This window comes from Oncorhynchus kisutch, linkage group LG10 (assembly GCF_002021735.2).
Source record: "Oncorhynchus kisutch isolate 150728-3 linkage group LG10, Okis_V2, whole genome shotgun sequence".
Classification (NCBI taxonomy): Eukaryota; Metazoa; Chordata; class Actinopteri; order Salmoniformes; family Salmonidae; genus Oncorhynchus; species Oncorhynchus kisutch.
Window position 1 is genome coordinate 39,375,565 of NC_034183.2, and position 19,633 is coordinate 39,395,197.

The 19,633-nt window shown below is 43.5% G+C and overlaps 1 protein-coding gene across 7 annotated transcripts in view; it reads right to left on the bottom strand.

Annotated features, from left to right (window-relative positions):
- dnajc6 (DnaJ (Hsp40) homolog, subfamily C, member 6) overlaps window positions 1–19,633 on the bottom strand; it is a 57,495-nt gene that overhangs the window by 36,351 nt on the left and 1,511 nt on the right. For 2 of the 7 annotated variants that reach the window (XM_031833654.1, XM_031833655.1), the window contains exons 2-3: window positions 17,057–17,195; window positions 3,326–3,461 (exon numbers count right to left, since the gene is read on the bottom strand). In XM_031833654.1, coding sequence (XP_031689514.1) covers window positions 3,326–3,461; window positions 17,057–17,069 — 149 coding nt within the window. In that variant the 5' untranslated portion in view covers window positions 17,070–17,195. Of the gene's footprint in view, window positions 1–3,325; window positions 3,477–17,056; window positions 17,685–19,633 lie in introns of those variants that run through there. The other 5 variants (XM_031833653.1, XM_031833649.1, XM_031833652.1 and 2 more) reach the window with 5 other exon arrangements.

The following is a 19,633-nucleotide window of genomic DNA, read 5'->3' on the forward strand; positions in this document are numbered from 1 at the left end:
ATTCTATACCCTGCTATATATACACAAAAACACAAAACATTAATTAGGCCAGGCAAGCTACAGCTACCCTTGGCTGTATTACATTAGAGACATTGGAGCCATGCTCTAAACAGTTAAAGCTCACACGCTCAGCAGTGTGACGACAGCACAGCTGTGGCGTTTCCTGCCATTTCCTGTGGTTACTGTGACACGTTGCAGTAACCACAGATAGGGTTTGTCTGTAAATAGAAGGTTCTGATAGAGAGGAATAGGTCATCATAACTTATGAGTCGTGTGTTTTTAAAGAGAGAGAGAAGAGAGTGAGAATATAGAGGGGAGGGAGAGGGGGGAGGGAATGAGAGAGAGAGCGATAGAGAGAACAAACACCATTATAAATACAACTAAATGTTTATTTTTCCTTTTGTACTTGAACTAATTGCACATCATTACAACACTGTATATAGACATTTGAAATGTCTTTATTCTTTTGGAAATTTTGTGAGTGTAATGTTTACTGTAAAAAAAAAATGTGTTTATTTCACTTTAGTTTATTATCTATTTCACTTGATTTGGCAATGTAAACATGTTTCCCATGCCAATAAAGCCTCTTAAATTGAAATTTAATTGAGAGAGAGAGAATATAGAGGGGAGAGAGGGGGGATGAGAGAGAGAGAGAATGGGAGTGGGCCAGGGACACACTGCCTTTCAGACCAATACAACACAGAAAACAGAACAGAACACAGCACTGCAGAGTCTGTCTGTCACAACTGCATGTGTTCTAAGGAAGACAGCTTGCACACAGCTGATTGAATGGTATCTCATTTGACCATGAATCAAGTAACTGACTTTGTTTCAACAAATTCCACTGAATCTTGGATTATATCAGATGTACACATGGCTTTGAAATAGCTAGCTGTAGTGTAAGCTATAGATAGGGACTAACTATATCTGTAGTACACACGGACTACGCCTGCTCTACTATACAAATGGCAGGTCAACAGTAACTAGCAGTAATACACAGTACCAAACTGACAGTGGTGTACACATGGCCTGTTTTTTTCTAGGTGAAATGAATCCCTGTGTATCAGCATTGCTCTAGGTACAATAAACCGCTATCAATTATTCACACAGGAGAGGAGAGAGAAAAGGAGAAGAGAGAAAAGGAGGGGAGAGATGAACAGAAAATGGAGGAGAGGAGGAAAGGATAGAAAAGACAAATAGGGGAGAGAATAAACCAGCTGAGAGGAGTGAAGTTGAGATCATAGGAGAAGAGGGGAAATAACAGGAAGGGAAAGGAAAGGAGAAGGGAAGAGACGAGACTAGGCAAAAGATAACCGTATTAGCAGCAAATTGTGATCGACCCGCTGAATCAATATACCCCGGCTCTGCCCTGTCCCTGCTCCGTAACTGACACTGTTTCAATGTGGTCCAGAGAGATGGCAGAGGTTCTGTGTGTGCGCGTGTGTGGCAGGGTTAAAGGCAGAGTGTGTGGACAAGGAGGCATGAGTCTCGAGAGGCCTGCTCACTGTCCGACAGTACAGAGGCTCCTTTGTGTGGCCAGTGCAGACGCCTACTCAGAAAGAATGTAATCTCTCTCAGGACCCAGCGGTGCCAGACTCGGTAGACCCCCCCCCCCCATTATCCATCATCCCTCCACACCCTTCCCACTGTTCCTCCAGGCCTCTCCATCCATTCATCTGCTTTCCTTCCCTCACATCCCCTTTAGGAAAAATCTATCCAGCCTTTTTTATTAGCTATCTATTTTACTCATATTTTATCTCCATATACAGGTACAATTCAAATAATAACTCTGTCTCTCACCAATAGTATTAAGTGTTTTCCCATTGTGCTGTGGTGTACAGCCATAGAGATTTATCTAAGTGTCTAAAACAGATCTCTCCAACCCTGTTCCTGGAGAGCTAGTGTCTTGTCGGTTTTCGCTTCTACCCTAATTTAGCCCACCTTATTCTAATAAGTTGCTGATTGATAAACTGAATCAGGTTAGTTACAACTGGGGTTGGAGCGAAAACCTACAGGAGGTTAGCTCTCCAGGAACCGGGTAGGAGAGCCTTGGTCCGAAACCATGTGTAATCAGCCCAGTCATAACTACCCCATTCCATATTTCACAGGTCAGGAAACCACGGCAACCACAGAGGACAGGTAAACATCTCAACTGGATGACAACTGACGCTCCTCCCTTCACACTACCATGTTAGCTCCCAGCAGGCACGTAGAGGCCTTTTCTCAATTCGATTTGCTTAACTCCTGTGTCCTCTCTCCGTCCTCTCACCTCCTTTTGAAAAAGGACAAAGGTAATCGAGGAGAGGCGGCGAGGTGAGGGAACGTGGATGAAAATGGGCTTGTATGAAATTAGACTCTCCTTCTCCACTCACGCGTCATCAGGCAAATTCCACTTACAGTGGTGGATCGCAAAATAAATATGTAAAGTGTTAAAAACAAATTAAGTTGGCTATGCTAGACATTTTATAGATAAAACGATAAGTTTCATATGGTTTTTAAACCTGTGCATGCTTCTCTCCTCCGACAAAACAAAAGCCGACTCAAAGTGGGTGTGGCAGATTTCAAAATGCTTCCGCGAAGGACTCAGATAGGATACACATGACTATCCTCGATGAAAGGTGGCTATCGAGGAGGGAAGGACACTCTTCCGTTCGTCCACTAATGAATTGACATCTCCTCGACCACTTGAGGAGAGAGCAAAGGCCTGAGATCTCTGCTAGGCCCAGCCTGAGCGCTCCTTATCGGGGAAGGCATAGAGTCGTTCACCTCTAGGCTAGCCTGGGAACCAGAACTGGAGTTGGGTGGGATTAAAAGAGTTGGGTGGGAGGAAAAGCCTGTGAAATTTCTAGCCCAAAACAACTAAATATCATGGCATGGAGGCTAGCCAGCCAGGGAGCTTCAACATGGGGCACAGACACATCATAACTCCCATGCCAGATCCACCCATAAGAAAAAAAAGATTGCAGTCAGAGTGCAGTATAACTGCAGTATGCTGCAAATACTGCATCCACATTTTTTTTACTGCAGTAATTTGGCAGAGTAACTGCAGTTACAGTGCAGTATAACTGCAGTTCAGCTGCAGTATACCGTAGTTATTCTGCAACTACTGCGTCCAAAATACTACAGTTGCTGTAATTTTTGTAAGGGAAGAGATGGGTGGTGTAACAGGTTAAGGAAGTTAGGGCTCAGGAAATCAAATCACAATTTATTTAAAGTGTATTTCACTAGGTCTCAACACACTTAACAGAAAACGTTTGAATTAAAAGAGAATCAAAATTCAAATGAGTCAGGGGTAAAGGGATTGGGGGTGATTTTCGGGACTTACGTGGCCACCTGGTGCATGACTTTAGTGGAGGTGTCTTTGAGTGTGTCCTTCAGGTTATCCTTGAAGTTGCTGAAGAACTTGCCGGCTCCGCCTTTCACCATATCCAGCAGCCCTCCGCCATAGTTGGCATCCATATCTGGAGATGGAGGACCTTTACAATTAAGAATGACGAGAAACACACACTGAGGATGCAGACAAAGACAGACAGACATGTAGACGCATGTAGAGACACAGTATATGGAGCACAGAACAGACAAACAAATATACCTAACAACATGTGTGTCTTTCATCCCCAATGGCCCGACAAACAGAAACAACATCCAACATATAATATAGGGCTGTCCCCGACTAAAATAGTTCTTGGTTGCCCAGTCTGTTCTTTCGACCAATCGATTGGTTGACATTTTAAAACGTGTATTTTTCCATATATATACACAAACACATCCTACTGTATTGTGTTAATCAAATCAACTAGATGCACTGCGCTTGTCTGATGCTTTAAGCGCACTGTTTGATTAAATAACTAAGACACACAAATGACTAGAGGGAGTCCGACCGCAATGTATTTGGTTGTGCCAGGCCGGGCTCAGACTTGCTACGCTGTGACAGCGAGTGACTGAGTGACTAGCACCCGTTGTCTCTCTCTCCTCCCTGCTGCAGCGACCACCACAGAACTTCCACAGTGTGTATCGCGCTGTCCGTGTCGATGAAGCTGCAACATAATTACAGCCATTTTTGACTGAAACGTTCCGTTACCGAAGTCCCTCGTATGTTTAAGAAAAATATTCCCTCTTCCCTTAACCCTTGCTCTCGTCACGTGACACATATATGCATCGCATGCACTTATTTTAGAATAAGGATAAAGAAGTTGACAAGATGGGGTCAGCCCTAATATCACAAGCACACTAATTGGACCGATAAACTGTTTGAAAGAGAGGGAGATGCAGTCAACTCTGGTACTGTGCTAGATCAAGAGAAAGCCCTCCTCTTGGACTTTACCCAAGTCCTATATTTTATTTTATTTATTTTATTTTACCTTTATTTAACCAGGTAGGCAAGTTGAGAACAAGTTCTCATTTACAATTGCGACCTGGCCAAGATAAAGCAAAGCAGTTCGACAGATAAAACGACACAGAGTTACACATGGAGTAAAAACAAACATACAGTCAATAATGCAGTATAAACAAGTCTATATACAATGTGAGCAAATGAGGTGAGAAGGGAGGTAAAGGCAAAAAAGGCAAAGTAAATACAATATAGCAAGTAAAATACTGGAATGGTAGTTTTGCAATGGACGAATGTGCAAAGTAGAAATAAAAAGATAATGGGGTGCAAAGGAGCAAAATAAATAAATAAATAAAAATTAAATACAGTTGGGAAAGAGGTAGTTGTTTGGGCTAAATTATAGGTGGGCTATGTACAGGTGCAGTAATCTGTGAGCTGCTCTGACAGTTGGTGCTTAAAGCTAGTGAGGGAGATAAGTGTTTCCAGTTTCAGAGATTTTTGTAGTTCGTTCCAGTCATTGGCAGCAGAGAACTGGAAGGAGAGGCGGCCAAAGAAAGAATTGGTTTTGGGGGTGACTAGAGAGATATACCTGCTGGAGCGTGTGCTACAGGTGGGAGATGCTATGGTGACCAGCGAGCTGAGATAAGGGGGGACTTTACCTAGCAGGGTCTTGTAGATGACATGGAGCCAGTGGGTTTGGCGACGAGTATGAAGCGAGGGCCAGCCAACGAGAGCGTACAGGTCGCAATGGTGGGTAGTATATGGGGCTTTGGTGATAAAACGGATTGCACTGTGATAGACTGCATCCAATTTGTTGAGTAGGGTATTGGAGGCTATTTTGTAACTGACATCGCCAAAGTCGAGGATTGGTAGGATGGTCAGTTTTACAAGGGTATGTTTGGCAGCATGAGTGAAGGATGCTTTGTTGCGAAATAGGAAGCCAATTCTAGATTTAACTTTGGATTGGAGATGTTTGATATGGGTCTGGAAGGAGAGTTTACAGTCTAACCAGACACCTAAGTATTTGTAGTTGTCCACGTATTCTAAGTCAGAGCCGTCCAGAGTAGTGATGTTGGACAGGCGGGTAGGTGCAGGTAGCGATCGGTTGAAGAGCATGCATTTAGTTTTACTTGTATTTAAGAGCAATTGGAGGCCACGGAAGGAGAGTTGTATGGCATTGAAGCTTGCCTGGAGGGTTGTTAACACAGTGTCCAAAGAAGGGCCGGAAGTATACAGAATGGTGTCGTCTGCGTAGAGGTGGATCAGGGACTCACCAGCAGCAAGAGCGACCTCATTGATGTATACAGAGAAGAGAGTCGGTCCAAGAATTGAACCCTGCGGCACCCCCATAGAGACTGCCAGAGGTCCGGACAGCAGACCCTCCGATTTGACACACTGAACTCTATCAGAGAAGTAGTTGGTGAACCAGGCGAGGCAATCATTTGAGAAACCAAGGCTGTCGAGTCTGCCGATGAGGATATGGTGATTGACAGAGTCGAAAGCCTTGGCCAGATCAATGAATACGGCTGCACAGTAATGTTTCTTATCGATGGCGGTTAAGATATCGTTTAGGACCTTGAGCGTGGCTGAGGTGCACCCATGACCAGCTCTGAAACCAGATTGCATAGCAGAGAAGGTATGGTGAGATTCGAAATGGTCGGTAATCTGTTTGTTGACTTGGCTTTCGAAGACCTTAGAAAGGCACGGTAGGATAGATATAGGTCTGTAGCAGTTTGGGTCAAGAGTGTCCCCCCCTTTGAAGAGGGGGATGACCGCAGCTGCTTTCCAATCTTTGGGAATCTCAGACGACACGAAAGAGAGGTTGAACAGGCTAGTAATAGGGGTGGCAACAATTTCGGCAGATAATTTTAGAAAGAAAGGGTCCAGATTGTCTAGCCCGGCTGATTTGTAGGGGTCCAGATTTTGCAGCTCTTTCAGAACATCAGCTGAATGGATTTGGGAGAAGGAGAAATGGCTGATTCAGCAGCCTGGTCTAAACACACTCCTCCCTTCCCCACCCCATCCATCTGTACACAGCACATGGCACTACCACTACCACTGCCAGTACCACTTCCACAACCACTACTCCTAAATGTGTTCTCTGAACATTCTTGTAACATCAAGAAAATGTTTCTTGCACAAGTGGACAGTTTTTGTGTTATGAGAATATTTGCAGCGCCCTAACGAATGTTCAGAAAACCTTCACAGAACCAATTTTGGTTTGCTGGGAGGTCTCCTGAACTCAACAAGATTTCTTGGAAAAAGGAACGTTATTTAATTTAAAAAAAATAAAAAAAATACCACCACCACTAACACAAAACTCTGAATCACTCAGATCACACCAATAGGAGTTATTGGGGAGTAGTGATCAAGGGCTGTAGTAGGTCTATTGCTCTTTACAGAGAAATCTACATAACTAAATATACAAGATTATCAATCAGGCAAAGTGGGCGATTAAGCATCAAAAGCGGCTCCATTCTGGCATCTAGGAGGGACCTGTGTGTGCACTGACTGCATTCATTTGAGTTGATTGCATCACATTTTATGGAGTCTCAGAAGACAGGAAATCCATCATGAAGGTAAAAATAACATTTTGTTAGAATTCCTACTGAAATGGAGGGTTACCTTTATGTCCTGCTACTAGTGTGTGTGTGTGTGTGTGTATTGGGGGAGGGGGAGCTCTGGTAGCTTATGGAGGTCAAATCGAGCTATATACGGCGGTTCCCGTGCGCCTCCTAAATGTTTTAACAATACAGAAGGCTCCACATAGCGCCGTATAGTGTCTTAGGTCTCTCTTGTCGTGATGTGTGTTTAGTCCTATATTTTTATTTGAATTGTAATCCCCCGTTCCTGCAGGAGGCCTTTTGCCTTCTGGTAGGCCGTCATTGTGAATAACAAGTTGTTCTTAACTGACCTGCCTAGTTAAATAAAGGTCCAATTTAAAAAATGTAAATGTAAATTGCTCCGCATTGTCATGATAAACAGAAACTCACTTCCTTGACAACTTTGACAAAAGGCTATCAGAACAAGTTCACAAATAAAATACATCTTTATGATACCTCGTGTATGGATTTCAAAGACACAAAAATGAGTTTGATCTCCTGGAAAAAGATCTGGGAGGTAATGGGGATTGATGCAGTAAAGAGGTCAATGGAATGCAGACCGTGGGGGACAGCAGGGTGCTGAATTGGCACACATTCAACAAATCTGATCTAACAAAGTGGATATTTGTCAAATCTGTTATGATTGATCTATTGTAACAGGCACACAATGTAGTTACTAAAATCCGATTTGGATATATTTGGCTGTTTTCGCTACATAACATTTAGAGGTTGTCCCTTTTCAGGTTTAGAAAAAGTGACTGCTAAATGCTAACTCCCATCCGTATAAGCTGGTAGCATAGCTAGCATACAGAAATCGGTTGTGGTTGTCAAAGGTGTTTTAAACTGTATTGATTGATGATGATGACATGAAAACATATTGGGGTTGACATCCATACAAGCGTTATACTCCAATTTCTACCTCAATCTAGTGTGAAATACACATATAAACAATAGCCTAAATGTAGACTCAATTGTTGTGAAGAAGGCTTCAGGGAGTCCAAGAAAGTCCAGCAAGCGCCAGAACCATCTTCTGAAGTTAATTCAGCTGCGGGATCAGGGCACAACCAGTACAGAGCTTGCTCAGGAATGGCAGCAGGCAGGTGTGAGTGCATCTGCACGCACAGTGAGGCAAAGACTTTTGGAGGATGGCCTGATGTCAAGAAGGGCAGCAAAGAAGCCACTTCTCTCCAGGAAAAACATCAGAGACAGACTGATATTCTGCAAAAGTTACTGGGCTTGAACTGCTGAGGACTGGGGTAAAGTAATTTTCTCTGATGAATCCCCTTTCCGATTGTTTGGGGCATCCGGAAAAAAGCTTGTCCGAAGAAGACAAGGTGAGCGCTACCATCAGTCCTGTGTCATGCCAACAGTAAAGCATCCTGAGACCATTCATGTGTGGAGTTGCTTCTCAGCAAAGGGAGTGGGCTCACTCATAATGTTGCCTAAGAACACAGCACGAATAAAGATTGGTACCAACACATCCTCGAAGAGCAACATCTCCCAACCATCCAGGAACAGTTTGGTGACGAACAATGCCTTTTCCAGCATGATGGAGCACCTTGCCATAAGGCAAAAGTGATAACTAAGTGGCTCGGGGAACAAAACATCGATATTTTGGGTCCATGGCCAAGAGACTCCCCAGACATTAATCCCATTGAGAACTTGTGGTCAATCCTCAAGACGTGGGTGGACAAACAAAACCCCATAAATTCTGACAATCTCCAAGCATTGGTTATGCAAGAATGGGCTGCCATCAGTCAGGATGTAGCCCAGAAGTTAATTGACAGCATGCCAGGGCAGATTGCAGAGGTCTTGAAAAAGAAGGGTCAACACTGCAAATATTGACTCTTTGCATCAACTTCATGTAATTGTCAATAAAATCCTTTGACATTTATGAAATGCTTGTAATTATACTTCAGTATTCCATAGTAACATCTGACAAAAATATCTAAAGACACTGAGGCAGCAGACCTTGTGAAAATTAATATTTGTGTCATTCTCAAATCTTTTGGCCACGACTGTATACATTGCGTGTATTTTACCAATCAAATGGTCTGACCCCAGTGGACAGTGGACATTTTATTTGGAATGGCAAGCCAGACAAAATTAAAAGGGCCTATTTATATAAAGATTGGTTGGGCAGAAATGATTAAATATTAAAGCATTAGACCTCTCACTAAAGGCATCAGTCATACAAAAGTTATACTTAAATCCGAAATGGTTCTCTAGTAAATTAGTAAGAATGTCTCAACCCATGTTCAAGAATGACCTTTTTCCCTTTATTCAGATTACAAATGCTCACTTTCGGTTAAGTGAAAATGAAATAATCTCCAAAATATCTGTCAGGTATACTCCCTCTCCGGCCTCTAGGTCATCAGGCTGCTGATTATCCCGCACACCTGTCACCATCGTCAAGCGCACCAGCGCCTCATGACACTCACCTGGACTCCATCACCTCCTTGATTATCTTCCCTATATCTGTCACTCCCCTTGGTTCCTTCCTCATATAAAGGAAGCGTCAGAGAGTGTTTTATTTGTGTCAGTGTAAATGACGTCCGGTCCGGGAGCCGCCACAGGCTCTCATGCCTCAGCCAGATCACCAGGCCCCCCTGCCTCTGCCGGCTCGTCGGGCTCCCCTGCCTCTGCCGGCTCGTCGGGCTCCCCTGCCTCAGCCGGCTCGTCGGGCTCCCCTGCCTCTGCCGGCTCGTCGGGCTCCCCTGCCTCTGCCGGCTCGTCGGGCTTTCATGCCTCCCCCGGATCGCTAGTCTCCCCTGCTTCTATCCAAAATGACAACAAACTAATTGCAGCATTACCGCAAAAATGAAAGAGGCAAGTGGAAGGGGGAAATTAAGGAAATTGACTGTCGGACCTGCATTAAAGACCGAAATTGCTTTTTAAAAAATGTGATAAATAAAAATATATACCAGTTTCATTTAAGGACCAAAAAATTGACAGCTGTGCCATATAAATTGCAAATAGTTGGGAAGAGACTTTCGATGTACCGATTCCATGGTATTTGGTTTATGAATTGACACACAAAACGACGCCAGATTAAAAACGTTGAATTTTTCAATTTAAATGATTATGCCAAAATTCTTGCAACCAATAGAATGTTATATGGGGGATACAATTTTCCCAGCTCTGCAGATTTTGCTGCGAGGAGGCAGAGTCATTAGATCATTTATTTTGGTACTGTCCATATGTAGCTTGTTTTTGGTCACAGGTCAAGGAATGGCTGAAGAATTGCAACATTTACCTGGAGCTAAAATGCAGTTAGCAATACTGGGTGATTTGAAAAGTCATAGTCAATCGATCAATAATATAAAAACTATTTTAGCAAAAATAAAAAATCTATTTAAAAAAAGAATCTGGGTTTGGCAGATGCCAGGAGAACGATACCTGCCCGAATGCATAGTGACAACTGTAAAGTTTGGTGGAGAAGGAATAATGGTCTGGGGCTGTTTTTCATGGTTCGGGCTAGGCCCCTTAGTTCCTGTGAAGGGAAATCTTAACGCTACAAGATACAATGATATTCTAGACGATTCTGTGCTTCTAACTTTGTGGCAACAGTTTGGGGAAGGCCCTTTCCTGTTTCAGCATGACAATTCCCCTGTGCACAAAGCGAGTTCCATACAGAAATGGCTTGTTGAGATTGGTGTGAAAGAACGTGACTGGCCTGCAACAGGGCCCTGACTCAACCTCATCGAACACCTTTAAATGAATTGGAACGCAGACTGCGAGCCAGGTCTAATCGCATAAAATAAGTGCACTTCCTCACTAATGCTCTTGTGTCTGAATAGAAGCAAGTCCCTGCAGAAATGTTCCAATATCTAGTGGAAAGCCTTCCCAGAAGAGTGGAGGCTGTTGTAGCAGAAAAGGGGGGACCCAAATCCATTTTAATGTCCATGATTTTGGAATGAGATGTTCGACGAGCAGATGTCCACATACTTTTGGTTGTGTAGTGTATTTCCATGTTAAAATGTTATGCGAGGCATTTCCCCCATTGTTTTTGATGGTAGGCCACCCTAGTGGGCCTACGTTATGATCAAATAGCCACAGTAACCTACTTGACCGCTGTCTGAAACTGTAACTTAAAGCGGGTACAGTCTCAGTGATCACAGTAATGCGCGCTAGAAGTTGCAAGTTTGCACTCAGAAGATCTGACATTTTCTCAGTTCCGAAAACATTTTGAGGGAACATTGGTGGTAAGTAAGTCCCAGAACATCACTGGGGCCGAGTTCCCTGCCATCCAGGACCTCTATACCAGGCGGTGTAAGAGGAAGGCCCAATAAATTGTCAAAGACTCCAGCCATTCAAGCCATAGACGGTTCTCACTTCTACTGCATGGCAAGCGGTTCCAGTGCACCAAGTCTGGAACCACCAGGACCCTGAACAGCTTCTAACCCCAAGCCATAAAAATGCAAAAACAAAGCTGCTATGTAGCTAATTAAATGGCTACCCAGATTACCAGCATTGGCCCTTTTTTTAACTAGGTCTCTTACACGGACTACATGCACACATACTGGACCCATACACTCCCACATACTTACACTTACACCCCAACACACACATACACACATACAATACATATTCCCACACACACATAAGATGTGCACACATGCATACTGAAGCCACACACACATTCACCCGCATACACACACACACACACTTTCAAATTCACCACATACGCTGCTGCTACCGCTCAGTCTATAATCTATCATGTTGCCTAGTCACTTTACCCCTACATATATGTACAGTACATAGGTACCTCAATTACCTCGCACCTCTGCACATCGACTCGGTACTGGTACTCCCTGTATATAGCCATGTTATGCCCTAAAGCAAATTGAAAAGTAAAGCCTTAAATATGTTTGCTGTGTATAAAGTTTGTCTGTGTTATTTGGCATACTGTTTTGTAAAATATGTTTGTATATTGTGTTATATTTGTTGTTAATAAGTAATAATTTTGGAATCCCAGTCTAGTTAGCTAGTTTTGTGTTTTAGGCTAGTGTGCAGCGGCTGCAGCCAGCAGGTGTTATCGATGAGGATGTTTCAAATTATCATCATCTGGTGAGTGGAATGGGTGTTTTTTATTTATTTATTGCAGCTCGCTTGCTGTTGTTAATCACTTTGAAAATAACTTGTGTGTAAAACATTGTTCCATTGAAACTTTAGATCACCGGTTACTTTGTGTGCTGAACGTGACAAATGCACTGGGAAGTAACAGTTGTACATTTCTATGGGCAAATGGTTGAGTTTTTGTATTCTTATGATTGGGACTTACTGACTTATTATGTCCAGGTGAACAGGCTGCTTATCTTTTAACATCATGCTGTGTGCGACTGCTGTCTTTCTATCGGTCCTATGTATTTTACAGAAAGTGCCCTCCTACGTGGAGTGTGCTGGTATCACATTCGCTGTACTTTCAACATCACGAGCCTATCACACTCACATCCTTTGATATGTCACTGTTGTCACGTTTGGTGATAGTGTGATAGTGATGGCGTTAGGCTACCATGGGTTGTGTAAGCAGTATGGTTGATGTTGCTGGTAGCATTCGTTTTTGCAGGTGCTGTTTCTGTGTGAGTGGCACCCCGAAGCCTGGCTCAGCCCGAGGAGCGCATTAAGTGATGCTATGTTTCTGTTATTTTTTGCGATTTCTGAATTTGGTACAAAGGCCTAGGCTCAATAGCCACGGTTCGCCACTGACACAAACACATAGCATCAGAACCTCCTCCTCCACAGCTGTATGTAGACAACAATACAGAGAGTCTGCAGACATCTTGACTAATACACTAGTGGAAATGTACAGATCTTATTTGGTTAAAACAAGAATTTCTGAAACTATATCTAAAGAGTCATTGTGTAACTCAGACATTATTTACCACCCTCCTTCAGACTGTGACAAGTCATTGTGTCCCTCTTTTAAAGTAATGGAGCCTCCTCCACAGCAGTCCCTTAGTTAGCTACTGCTCTCTGAACTCTGACCAAAACGCCCCCTCTCACCCACCTCCTCTGCTCCCTTCCATCCCTCCATCCACCCTGCTCCAGTCAGACACCTCTGATGTGTGAGAGAGAGACCCAGTCACAGAGGCGCTGGCACAGATAGAGACTTGGCCCGGTCGGTCAGAGAGATCAATACAGACAGTCTCCATGTGCCTCTCTCCTTCAATAGACCTAACCTTTCTCATTTATACCCTCCATCTGGTGCAGGGTGACTGACTGACTGACTGACTGACTGACTGACTGACTGACTGACTGACTGACTGACTGACTGACTGACTGACTGACTGACTGACTGACTGACTGACTGACTGACTGACTGACTGACTGACTGACTGACTGACTGACTGACTGACTGACTGACTGACAGACAGACAGACAGACAGACAGACAGACAGACAGACAGACAGACAGACAGACAGACAGACAGACAGACAGACAGACAGACAGACAGACAGACAGACAGACAGACAGACAGACAGACAGACAGACAGACAGACAGACAGACAGACAGACAGACAGACAGACAGACAGACAGACAGACAGACAGACAGACAGACAGACAGACAGACAGACAGACAGACAGACAGACAGACAGACAGACAGACAGACAGACAGACAGACAGAACAGACAGACAGACAGACAGACAGACAGACAGACAGACAGACAGACAGACAGACAGACAGACAGACAGACAGACAGACAGACAGACAGACAGACAGACAGACAGACAGACAGACAGACAGACAGACAGACAGACAGACAGACAGACAGACAGACAGACAGACAGACAGACAGACAGACAGACAGACAGACAGACAGACAGACAGACAGACAGACAGACAGACAGACAGGACAGACAGACAGACAGACAGACAGACAGACAGACAGACAGACAGACAGACAGACAGACAGACAGACAGACAGACAGACAGACAGACAGACAGACAGACAGACAGACAGACAGACAGACAGACAGACAGACAGACAGACAGACAGACAGACAGACAGACAGACAGACAGACAGACAGACAGACAGACAGACAGACAGACAGACAGACAGACAGACAGACAGACAGACAAGACAGACAGACAGACAGACAGACAGACAGACAGACAGACAGACAGACAGACAGACAGACAGACAGACAGACAGACAGACAGACAGACAGACAGACAGACAGACAGACAGACAGACAGACAGACAGACAGACAGACAGACAGACAGACAGACAGACAGACAGACAGACAGACAGACAGACAGACAGACAGACAGACAGACAGACAGACAGACAGACAGACAGACAGACAGACAGACAGACAGACAGACAGACAGACAGAGTACTGCAGTAGTGACATGTGTGCCTCTATTGTGTGCCAAACAGGAACTGTCCCAACAAACAGGCCCTAAGCTTTTCAATTATAGATGCTACTGATAAGACAAAGAGTGTATGATTCATCTGTCTGGAAGGGACATGCAGCTTGGCCTATATACTGACCTATGTGGGAGATACACACCCACAAAGCATGATTGATACAGCAGATATGCACCATACCATTATGCATTTCTTCCTCTAGAAAGGGTTCCTAAGTATTCCGTCAGTAGAAAGAGTGAAAGCTATCATATCACACCCACATTTCACAATGTTCCCCTTCATTTAAGAATTGAATATTCACAGCAGACTGCAGTGACGCCATCCAGCCATCTATTATTCACTTAATGTCAATAAAACAGATCTACTGTAAGAGAGCTGCCCTGGATTTGGGGAAGTCTGCATTTCTGAAATGAAATTTGTCACATAATAGACACTTTCGGATGCCGAACGGATGGTGCCCGGTGGTCTTGTCATTCCCTATCAAACACATTGGTGATTTATATAAACCTTTTCTACATGGGAAGACCTACAATGCAGTCTCAGAACCTAACTACTAACCAGACACCTCCTGTCTAGCTGCAACCTGTCAATCCACCTGTCTCTGGGTCTGTCTCTGTGTCTGTCATTGTGTCTGCCTCCGTGTCTGTTGGTCAGTCAGTCATTCAGTATGCCTGTGTGGCTGGCTTGCCTGCCAATGTAACAAGGCTGGCCAGATGGACGTGGGAGTCTGCAGAGCTCTGATGTTTACTGAGTTACACATGGAAGCAGAGAAAGCTGGAGATACAGACTCAGCCACCTCATACAGCAGAAGCAGCACAAGCCATACTGCAGAGGCCAGCCAGCCAGCTAGCCGTCTAGCCCGGACAGACTCACCTGACACTCAGCTCAGATAGACCCAGTCCTTAAGGTTAGGTTTTTTCATTGCACTGCAGTGCAGTGAGCAGTGGGGATAGCCCTGTTCACAACATTACCACTCACTCACTGACAATGGACTGTGGCTATTTAACTCTCCACATGAAATAGGCCAGGGGTTTTCAAACTGGGGTCCACGGCCCGACGTACTGCAGGGGGTCCACAATAATATTTTTTGGTGTGAAAATTAATTATTTGATGAATATCGCTAGCTGCAACAGAACACCAATATGGATACCATTTGTATGTCTCTGTGTCCAGTATGAAGGAAGTTAGAGTTAGTTTCCCGAGCCAATGCTAACTAGCGTTAGCGCAATGACTGGATGTCTAGAGTAGCATGATTAGCATGCTAGCTGTTCCTGTTCATCTGACTCTGGGGAAGTAGGTAAATGTCAAAATCTCCAACTATCCTTTTAATCTAGAGTAAATTACAGTCACTGGAGCTAATTACAGTGTTTTTTTCTGTATAGAAAATTCTTAGGCAGGCCGTCTAAGCGATTATATGCGGGATAGAAAAACAGTTTCACTGTCAACTTAAATGACCAAAACAAGATATTTTTGGATAGAAAAACTGTTTCAGTATCAACTTAAACGACCAAAACCAGATAGAAAGCATGCAGAAAAGATATTGAACTATATCTTTTTTTTTTTACAATACCATCTTTGAAAAACGAACAATCAAATAAAAGTTAGACAGTTAGGGAGAATCGAAAATTCCCAAAACTGGGCATTCAGGGCATTGATTTTGTTTGAGGAGAGGAACACAGCATTAGCATTAAAACTTTAACATTTCCTCTCAGCTCATGACAAACGGTGTAGCATTGCTGGAAATGAGCTTCTAAACTGCAACATTTTCTCTCAACTCAATGGAAAAATGTGTAGAATTGCAGAAAACTAGCTTTACAATAGCGAAATGTTCTCTTCGCTGCCAAGATACCTTTCTTGCTAATAGACTATGTTAGTTCACACTTCCAATGAACTGTGGGGAGGTCAAAATAATGACACTGTCTACCAAATCTATTTATTTTAAAATGTTGATTACTTCTACTTGCCATTATCATTCACATTCACCTATCATGATAAGACAATATTTTTTTGTTAACATCTGATGGGGGTCTGGTCTGGGTAGCCGGTTTGCCTGGGCAGGGGTCCCTGGGCAAGAAAAGTTTGAAAATCCCTGACATAGGCAATTGTATACGCAGGAAATTCACAACATGGAATTATTAAAAAGGAACAAGGACAATTATATTATATTATTGGGTTAGTGGGGGGTTTCCTGCCATGTAAGCTATTGTCAATCTGTCTATTACTATCACTGGTAATCACTTAGGACTACACCTTAGCATGGTGATTGATAGGGGCTATGTTTATGGTCTAATGCGTGCATGTTGAATTACAATAGTTGCAGTTTTATTGCAATATATGTAGCCTAATAAAAGACTGCAACATTAAGCATTTTTTGTTAGAATAGTAGTGGACGCTAAAACAGACATACATATGTTGTTTCAACCCGAAGTATACTATGACGAGATCAGCTCGACTCACACAAAATGAAAGCAGAACGATGTAGTCCTACATAATGAGACAACCACGATTACATGATGTAATGCACGGAAGCAACAAGACATACAAACATCAGACAACATGGGCTAGATGGATAACCTATTTGGACCTGTTCACACTCATCTTATTCAATTAAATATATTTCAGGGAGTATCACACCGCGATAGGCGTGCTCTGCCTCGCATGCAACAGAGCAGCGTTATCCGCAGCTTGTTCTTGCTTGCTGCGCGTGTGCCACACCGCCTCCCATGGCGAGAGAGCTGCTTACCTGAGCTGTCCATGGTGCTGCAGTCGTCCTCGCGCAGTGGGCCTGCCTTCGGTCCTCCTAGGGTTGCTGCTACCGAGCCGCCGCTGATTCCGCTGCCTCTCCCTCCCCCGTTATTGAAGTTACCGCTGCTATCGACCAACTGTAAAGATTCATAGCCATCGTAACTGCAGGTCTTCTTCTTATAGCCACCCAGTAGGCTCATCTCATTCAACTCTGCGCCGTGGATTTGAGAATTACATATAAATACTACAAAAAAGGCTACTGCATGCACATATCCCCGACGACAAAAATGTCAGAGATCTGTTTAGAAATAATCCACCCGATATGCGCTAGCAGTTCCAGCACCGCCTCTCCCTGTTTTCTTTTCTCCGCGATATCATAAGCAGAACGTTGTCATCAGGATCGCATTTACTACGCCGCACATCCACCGCTATGCCTGCCAGTCCCCGTTGAGTTAATGGGTCCTTTCAGGCTTTCTGCTCCAGGCCAATCCTGACAACACCATGTCGGCAGTAGGTGACTAAACGATCGCCTGTTTCATTGTTATTTATTTACAAAGCAGTAGGCAAATATTTGTCAGAAAATATAAATGTCGGATAGGTTGTAGATGTGATTTAGCCTACAGGATAGCCTACATAGGCTTGATTCTATTCTACACGAAAATATTCCCAAATCGATTTCTAAAAACATATTTTAACAGCCTATAGCCTCATATGCTCATAATAACAATTAAGGCTTAAATTAACAATATTATTACAGAACACTTTTCAGGCTCTTATAAACTATGTAGGCAATAGTCTCCATTGCTAAGGGCTATAGTTTAAGCTGGTTATGGGCCAGTTGTAGGCTATACAGTATCGCTCCACAGACATAGTATAAAGGAATGCAAGTGCTGAAGTCTTTTAGTCTGCACTGTAGGACAGCATTGTGCTTTGTCAGGGGACTGGGGGAGCACTTCAGTCTGTTGACCATTAAAGATCTCGCCACCCTATTCCCTATATAGTGCACTGCTTTAGACAAGGGCCACGGGACTCTGGTCAAAATGGGCAGTGGTCAAAAGTAGTGCACTATATAGGGAATAGGGTGCCATTTGGGACGCAACACCAAGTCAACTGCTTGGAGTTCTGGAACATGCTTCCTTCCTTGGCCCAGTCCCCTGGCAACTGAGGGGCTGCATGGTTGCTCAAAGCAGGACTCGGGCCTGGGAAACCCTTTATACCAGGAGCCCTGGACTGAAAGCGCAGCAGGGAAGGGAATTTCCAAAAAAAGATAAATGATTCCCCACGTAACCGGACACAAAGTGCCACTCCATTGAAGGATGTAGTTTCCTCTGAAAGCCAGCCTCCCAACGTCAGACATTTCCCCCTGATGCATTGCTTCAGGATGTCAACTCCTGCTTTCAGTCTCCAATACAAATGGTTACAACCTTCACTTAGAAAACTGGACCAGGACATCAAAAAAGCAATGTAATGTCCTGACATTGCAGCTGGGTTATTTTTTTATACCACTGGTGACATGGTATTTTATGGTTATGGTCACACAACTGTGTAATACAAGAAGCGATCACTTTGATAATGACAGTGCCCACTGTACTCATAACTAACTAACCCGTTTTGAATTTGGGATCCCGTTTTAAAAGCAGATCACACTGTACTGACAACTACACTTCCAAATAATTCATCATAATGGACAGATAAGTGAATATGAACAGCAAACAGGGAGAGACAATCATAAACCTGCTAAAAACAATGACAGCAATTTCTTTTGAAATAAATAACTACATAACCCAGTCTACTACTGCCTTTATTAACTTCCTAAAGCTATAAATTCCACATTGAACTCATTCATACTTTTATAGGAGGGGTTTAACCACTTGGATATGTCTTGGATGTTAATAAGACACTGTGGGTTAAAGAGAAGATCAAGTTTAACAAAGACCTTGGGATATTTTACAAGACCTTTGCCTCATGAACTGATGTTTATTTCAGCTCTTCAGCTGTACACCCCCTCAAACATTGCGCTGTGGCATCCATGTTGGGTGCCTTTACTATATGATTTTTTAAGGCATGTCCATATCATTTTGAAGACAACAATAGTATGGAAGTCCAGCCAACTGTCCAACCATACAATCGTTCTCTTCAATAGGCCTATACTGACCAAAAATAAGCTATTCTACTAGATTCATTGGATTTGCCATCATCTTTAAGGGTGGATAGTGGATTAATGATTATCCCTATACTGTTTAAAATGGAATGACCACTGGAATCTGCTGGGTAGGGTTAGGGTCCACTGGCAGACATAGGGAGATTTTCAACTGCATACTCCGAGTCCTCTCATCGCTTCCTTCTCAAAACCCATTGGATGAGGACGCCAGAGGGCCAGACCCTCTGACCTTCTCCACCAATGGGTTTTCAGGAGTATGCAATTGAGATTCTCCCATAGTATCGCATAGTATTTCTATATAGGCCTATGCTATATCTCATTATTCAATATATGAAGATTTTTTGTATATTCATGCATAAGAGAAATATGCCATATAGCTAAATCAAGTTTAGACTTCATCTGGTCAGTTTCTCA